The 7,275-nt window shown below is 54.2% G+C and overlaps 1 protein-coding gene across 1 annotated transcript in view; it reads right to left on the bottom strand.

Annotated features, from left to right (window-relative positions):
* Positions 1-3,165, bottom strand: part of CDS1 (CDP-diacylglycerol synthase 1) — a 66,396-nt gene extending 63,231 nt beyond the window's left edge. The window contains exon 1 of the mRNA XM_040967172.1: positions 2,843-3,165. Coding sequence (XP_040823106.1) covers positions 2,843-2,959 — 117 coding nt within the window. The 5' untranslated portion in view covers positions 2,960-3,165. The remainder of the gene's footprint in view (positions 1-2,842) is intronic.
* Between the last annotated feature and the right edge of the window lie 4,110 nt (positions 3,166-7,275).

The raw sequence follows: 7,275 nt of genomic DNA on the forward strand, positions 1-7,275 counted from the left end.
GCAAAAACAGGACTCAATTCATAAGTACCAGGTATCCTCAAAAAGCTCATGGAGAAAACTACGCATGGATTTCAGAACTTTTTGCATCGAAACAAACTTATCTTTGAAATCCAATTCCCATGAACTTCTCGAGGTGCTCTCCTCACACACATCCTCCCTCTTATGCAGATTTCCCATAACCCACTTCAGTTCCTATCAGCAGCATCTGCAATACCCTCCCAGCAGGTTTCCTTTGAGGCAGGTCACTCCCCCTCACAAAATAGACTGACGCCAGAGCGCTAGACCAACGTCTCTGCAAACTCCCCGTGGCTTCCCAGAGTCCCCGAGACAAAGCCTAATCTCCTTAGCAGACTCCAGTACCTCCCAGACATGCACAGGTTATGCTCCCAGATTACCAAACTAGTTTCAGATTCTGGCCTAAGATGCTGACTCAAGAAACAGCTACACACACCCTTTGCCTAAAACGCCCCTTTTGCAGCCCTTGTCTACCCAGGGAGTCCTGAGATAGCTTTTAATCCCAGCTCAACCCTCACCACCCCTTTGAAGCTTTTCCTGTTAGCACCATGTACAGTCCAACTTTGCCTTCAAACACAATGAGTCTTGAACAGAACTCCAACACTTGGAACTCTTTTGCATCTTCCGGGGAACCCTGAGAGGGTGGCTTTTGCCATTTTTCCAGTACCATTCCAGCATTTGCAAAGCAGCAACATCCCCCTGCTGCCTGCAGGTCGGAATTACTTTTTTTTTTTATTTATTATTATTCATTTTACCTTGCTGATTTCTCTGCAACACAGTCTTCTCTCAGCCTAAGGCTCCCAGTCTTGCACCATGGGAATTTCAACAGCACCCATTATAAAAAGATTACAAAGTGGCAACGCATGGGAATGGACTCCAGTAGATCACCATACACCTCCTCCCTTCCTTCCCAGGAGTTTTGCCTTTACTGCAACTTGAACAGAGAAGGCCCCTGACAGGGTTAACCAGCCTCCAAGGTGTAAACTGATTTTAAAACAGCCCTTGACCTGGAAATACAGGTATATTCAAAGACACACCCTGATAAGGAAAAACAGGCAGAGGATAGAGGTCAATGTCTCCAACTCTGCCAGGAGCTCCTTGTGATAAACTCTAGGACAAATAGCTTAGCACAGCTTAATGCAGGTTCCATCCCTAGGACATCCTGACAAAGCAGGTTGCATATGCCAATGCTGATGGTCAAAAAAATCCAGCTGGAAGTGTATGAATGAAAACCAGCAGGACAGTGCTCCTAGACAAACACATGTCAAGCACAGGGCTAAGTCAGAAACAAAAATAACAGCTTCAATGAGTCCAAATCACACCACAGAGCAGCTTTCATTTTAAGCACATTATGCTGTTAAAAGACAAAAGCAATTCAAAGGGTTGTTCCTTGAGCATGTGTTGTCTTAATAAAAACTCGTTAACGCCATCCCTGAAGGAGGTCAACATGGGGAAGCTGGCATTCCCTGGGTTCCACCAGCCCTAAGACAAAATAAATCCCAACCGAATTTGTTCTATTTTAGGTCTAGTTGCCAAGGCAGTTTTTCACTGCCTATTCTCAGCCCCCTACTTCCAGCTCCCTAACTTCAACCAGCAGTAGATCGAAATCGTTACATTTTGTGTTAACTCCTCGAAACACAGTGTCTCCCCTGCTCATTTTATTCCAACAGCTATCCAGAGTAGAAACCAAGTGTCATCCACTGATTCCAAGTTTCCCTCCTAAAATCAGACTTGTTTCTGTGTGCACACAGCTGAGGCTTTTGGGCCTTTCCACCTTGGGTTACATCAAGTTCATGACCGTCACCTTTCCAGGTGGGCTCCTCCCAGAACCAGAACTGCAAGCTTCAGCGATAGCACACATCAGAAGAAGTCAGGAAGCCTTCGTTCCAGTTTTCAAAGGTGCCGAACTTGACTTTAGACAATCCACTGGGTATGTCTGTAATTTAAACCGCAATGCAGCTGCTTGGTTCCATAAAGAAGAATGCTTCTAGGAACAATTTGTGTCTTCAAGTTCGCAGTTAAAAATGGATTCTGATAAGCAGACAGTTTCATAAAACAATCCCTTCTTTGGCCCCATTTTCTAACCCACTCTGAGAGGTCATAAAACTGGTATGTCTTCAAAAGTTCTTGAACTGACGCCATGCCTTATCTAAACACACCCTCAATGGCCTTCTTCTAGCTTTAAATGTAATCATCGTATTACATCTCTGTATCCTTAAAGGTGTAGCCAAGTTCACGTCTGGAAAGGTGCGTGCAAACACCTTACCCATGAACCCGTCGGGTACAGTGGAATCTAGCGGAAGACATGGTTCATGACCAGCGTGCGTGGACCCAAACCAAGCTGGAAGGTCACGGCAGTGTCACGTGTGTGACAGCCTCAAGTCTGCAAACCCCATCATACTGGAAAAGGAGAGGGGAAACGAAAGTGCTGATGAGGTGGCCGTGCGGAGCCAAACCTCCAGTGGCAGGATCCAATGACAGTTGGCGCGCAAAGAGCCCTTAAGTTGAGAGCTAACTTTCCTCTATCTACGGGAAAGCTCTGTGCCGCGCCCCAGTAGGAAACCAGCCCAAGGCAAGCAAAGCAAATCAGCCAGCTCTCTGAGGCGCAGTGCTCGCGATCGCCCCAGGGAAGGCACAGTAAGCCGGGGTCCGACGGGCCGACCCCACTCTGGGGAGGAGGAACTCAGGGCCAGGCCCGAGGGCAGCGCAGCGGACAACCCTCACCTCCCAACCGACATTTCTGAGGGTCCCATCAGATGTCCGGGAGCCAAGCAGGACCCGCGCGGGGAGCGGGGGCGGAGTGCGCGCCTCCCGCAGCTCCACTTACTTTGTCGCTGGTGCTCTCGGTTTCGTGGTCGCCGCCGGCCGCCTCTCCCTCGCGGGGTGGCGGTGCCACCGCCCCGCCGGGACCGGGGCAGCCTCCGCGGTGCCTCAGCTCCAACATCTCCCGCTCCCGCGCAGCCGCGGCGGCCTCTTCCAAACGCCCCGAAAGCCGAGCTGCGCGCGGGGATTCGAGGGGAGGAGGGGAAGAACCCCGCAAGCCAGCCAGCCGCCCCGCACCCTCGCCCTCGACGCCCCAGCGGCTCCGCGGCCGCTAACACCTCCCTGGCATGGAGCAGCGCCCCCGCCCCCTCCACTGCGAGGTCGGGTCACCCCCAAAACGGCATTAACGAGCTAGGAGTGCTCGAGGCCGCCTCGCCTCTGGCGGAGCGCGGCGCCCCACGGAGGGGCCGGGTCAGGGTGCGGGGCCGACTCGGGGCGCCCGGCCCGAGCCGAGCAGGCGGGGACGCGGCGGAGCGCGGCCGCCGGTTGCCAGGTGCGCGCCTGCACGCACAGCGCCCGGGCGGCGGGAGGAGCAGGAGGAGGAGGAGGAGGAGGCGCAGGGCGGGGAGGCAGGGAGCCTGACCCGCTCCGGCGCCCGGCCACACCCCGCCCCGCCTCCCGGAGCCCGACTCGGCAGCTCCCGGCCCCCTCCACCTGGCTCCCCGGTGCCCCGCAGCCCGGTCACGCGCCGCACGCCCGCCCCGCCCCTCTGCGCTGCACTGCGGCGCCCGCAGCCCCGCCTCCGCCTGACGTCACGGCCCGCCCCGCGGCAGGTGGGTGCTGCGGTGGGAAGGTGGGCCTGGGTGCCGAGGCGAGGGGCGGAGCGTGCAGGTGCGGGAGCGCCGGGGGGAGCGGGAGCGCCGGGAGGAGCGCGGACGCCCGGGACGCCCTGGGTGCCTGGGAGGTGGCTAGGCTGGCCTCCTGTTTGCCGGCGGCGGCTGGGACGCGCGGCCGCGTCGGGAAGCCGAAACTCGTCCGGCAGGCCCGACCCGTCGGCTCCGCGGCATTCCAGGCCGGTGTCATCACCTTGAGAACCGGAGATGGGCGTCCAGGGACGGACTGCCCTGCAGGCTCCGTCACAGACCCGGGGTGTGCCGAGGTCCCTCCCCGGGGGCCAGGGAGAACCCGCCATACGGCGGGATGCACCGCCGAGGGCTGGTCTGAGCGGTCATGGGTGCACCTTGGGCTGCTAAAGCTGGAACAGGAAGGGCACAAGATCCGCATTAACTTCAGCTCCAATCCTGTTAGAGGGCGATTAGTTTTTTTGATGTGTCTGCAACCTGGTCACTACCGACAAGCTGACAGGTGAGAGGAGGGCAGCTTCGTACAGACAGGAGAGCACCCTTATGCAAATAAATCCAAGTTTCTCAAGTTTCTCAAATGTGTTGCTCTGAAAATTTGATACCCAGCGCACAAATCCGGAAGTTAAGACACTGTGAGAAGCAGGCTGTAAGGGCATCATTTTACCTCATCAATCAAACACAGCTGGAAAGCTGGGGCTTTAATCTGGGTTGTCATATTTCCAGAAGGATGCAGAGAGTAACGAAGATGGTGGGGAGATGAAAGTCTTTACAGTGACGGAAGTGGACATGAAGACAACAGGTGAGTGAGTTGCTCAGTTGTCTCCATTGCTTTGGGGGACTAGGAGAGAAAGAGAAAGCTACCCCATGGCCAGGAAGAAAATGGAAATATAACCTTAAAAGGCCACTGAAGGCTGTAGTTGGGGTATCCACCCCACCAGCAAAAAGCATTAGAAGCAAAGCATCCCTTTTCCCTCCCTAAGCTTTCCCATTCCTGTATTTCTGCCTCAATGGCAGTTTCAGTCTTACTCATGGTTAATTGCTACCTGTTGAGTGGTTGGGTGGCACCGAAGCAGCATAAACCGCACTTTTTTACAGGTCTCGCTCTTGCCACAGTGACAGCCCCCTCCCTCCAACAGCAACAGTGCTTGCTGGAGACAGGAAACAATGGATGCTTGGCAAAGGTATTGTACAGCAAGTGCAATACACAACAAAGTTTCCCAAAGTTGGGAAAATGTGTATTATGAAAAAGCTTTGAATGGAATTCAAGTTTGCTTTGCACTAAAATAAATACACCTTTTCATTCTATTTTTTCCAAGAGAGTTTTTCCAGTAATAAAACATACTTTTTTTTTTAATTGGAAAGTCAGATATTCAGAGAGGAGGAGAGGCAAAGAAGAAGATCTTTCATCTGCTGATGCACTTCCCAAGTGGTTGCAATGGCTAGAGCTGAGCTGATCCAAAGCCAAGAGCCAGGAGCTTCTTCTGGCCCTTCCATGCAGGTGCAGGGTTCCAAGACTTTGGGCTATCTTCAACTGCTTTCCCAGGCCACAAGCAGAGATGGATGGGAAGTGGGGACACGAATCGGCTCCCATATGGGATCCCAACTCATGCAAGGCGAGGACTTTGGCCACTAGGCTACTGCGCTGGGCCCAAAGCATACAGTTTTTTAATGATTATTTGATAAAGAGATCTACATGGGACTTAGGCTGTCAATCATGCTTCATATGAAGAAAAAACAGATTGAGCCATCATTGTGACATAGCAGTTTAAAGCCACCACTTTCAACACCAACATTCCAAGTGACTGGAGTCCCTGCTGCATCTACCCATCCAGCTCCCTGCTAATGTGACTGGCAAAGTAACAGAGGATGGCCCTAGGCCTTGGGCCCCTGTACCCATGAGGGAGGCCTGGATGGAGTCCCAGGTTCTTGACTTTGGCCTGGCCAAGTCCCAGCCATTACAAGACTCGGAGAATGAATCAGTAAATGGAAGCTCTCTTTGTTTCTCTCTGTAGCTCTGCCTTTCAAAGTGGATAAAACTTTATGTTAACAACAATAAAAAGTTCACAGGTAGGCTCAAGGTTACCCAGGCCCTGTCACACCCCCATCCCCAGGGCTCACAGATCCGGTACCTACCTGCCTCACAGGCTGGCCCAAAGGCCCAAGCCATGCGACCCAGACCCTGTCAGACCCCTCCACCCTTGGGGCTCATGGATCTGACACGCACCACCCCCAGACTGGCATGAATCATCTCACCTCAGAAAGCACCAGCAGGTGCTTCAGCTTGGTTTAGTTCCAGGTTCTTTCTGGTGGGTGCTGCAGCCTAGCCTTGTCCAGTCAGCCCCCAGTCCCACCCCGTGTGAACTGGCTGATGTTATGGCCCAACCCGGCCCCTTCATCACCCCATCCTGGTTCTCAGATATGCCAGTGGCTGTTATGAACTGGCCAGGCCTGCCCCCCACCCACCTGACCCACATGTGTGCTGGCAAATACTGGCCTGGTTTGGGCTGCTCCTTGCCTTGGTTCTTGGGCTTACCTACAGGGACTGCAGCCTGACAAAGGAGTTCCCCAAGCTCCTCTATCAGTTTTCCTACCAGTGGCAGATATTGGGCACACTGGTGGGTCCTTAGCCCAGGTTGACTTTGTCTGCCTCTTGTCCTAGCAGGAACTGTGTCCCTCCCCAATCAACTCATACCCTTTCTGGTTCTTACTGTTGGGTGTTCAGCCCAGCCACACCTGGCCCATTCCCAGACACAGCTCTCACATGGTTCAGCAGAAGCTGAGAACTAACCCAGCCTGCTCTACACCCACCCAGGCTCTCATGAGTACCAGTGGGTGCTGGAGTCCAGTCCAGTCTGGCACTCCACAGACCCAGTCTACACCCATGCCAAGGGAGTCTGCAGCCATGTCCAGCCCAGCCCAATGCCCCCATTCCGGCTCTTGCGCTCACCAGTAGGAATTCCAACCCAGCCAGGGTGTCCCCTTAGCTTCCCAACGAGGCCTTTTCTGAGCCACAGATGTTGCATGTGCCCGTGGAGATTGCTGTTCCATGTGAGTGAGCCCACATACTCCCCCCAGACATGATTCACTCATATGCGTGTTAGCTTCACGCATGTTGGCTGACACTCACTGGTGGACTCCATGTCTGTCCCTAAGAGTACAGTGACCTTGTCCACGGAAGTCCCTCAGAAGTCATTCTTTACCTGGACGCGCTGCTCGTCCCCATCTGTGCCATGCCTCAGATTCCCTGTAGCCCCACACCCCCAAGATGCCAGAGTGTACCGCTGGGTAGCCTTCGGTCTTTGCCTGATACCACTGACAGTTCTCCCGGCCACAGCCATGCAGCTGGGGGAGCAAAAATCCCAAGCCTCCAGTCCAGACCAGCTCAAGATCCACCCACGACATGGCCTGGGTCCATGGGTCTGCCTATACGGTGGGTGCTGGATCCATGAGCCCTAGGGGTAGGGGAATCTGGTGGGGACCAGGTTGCCTGAGCCAGGTATTTGGACCTGTCTGCATGGTGGGTGCTTGACCTGTGAGTTCCAGAAGCGAGGGGGTGGAGGGTCCTGCAAGACTCAGGTCATCTGTCTGGAACCTTAGGCCCACCTACAAGATGAGTGCTGGATCCATGAACCCC

Source organism: Ochotona curzoniae, unplaced genomic scaffold, assembly GCF_017591425.1.
Source record: "Ochotona curzoniae isolate NIBS_2020 unplaced genomic scaffold, NIBS_Ocur_1.0 scaffold_4506, whole genome shotgun sequence".
NCBI classification, from domain to species: Eukaryota; Metazoa; Chordata; class Mammalia; order Lagomorpha; family Ochotonidae; genus Ochotona; species Ochotona curzoniae.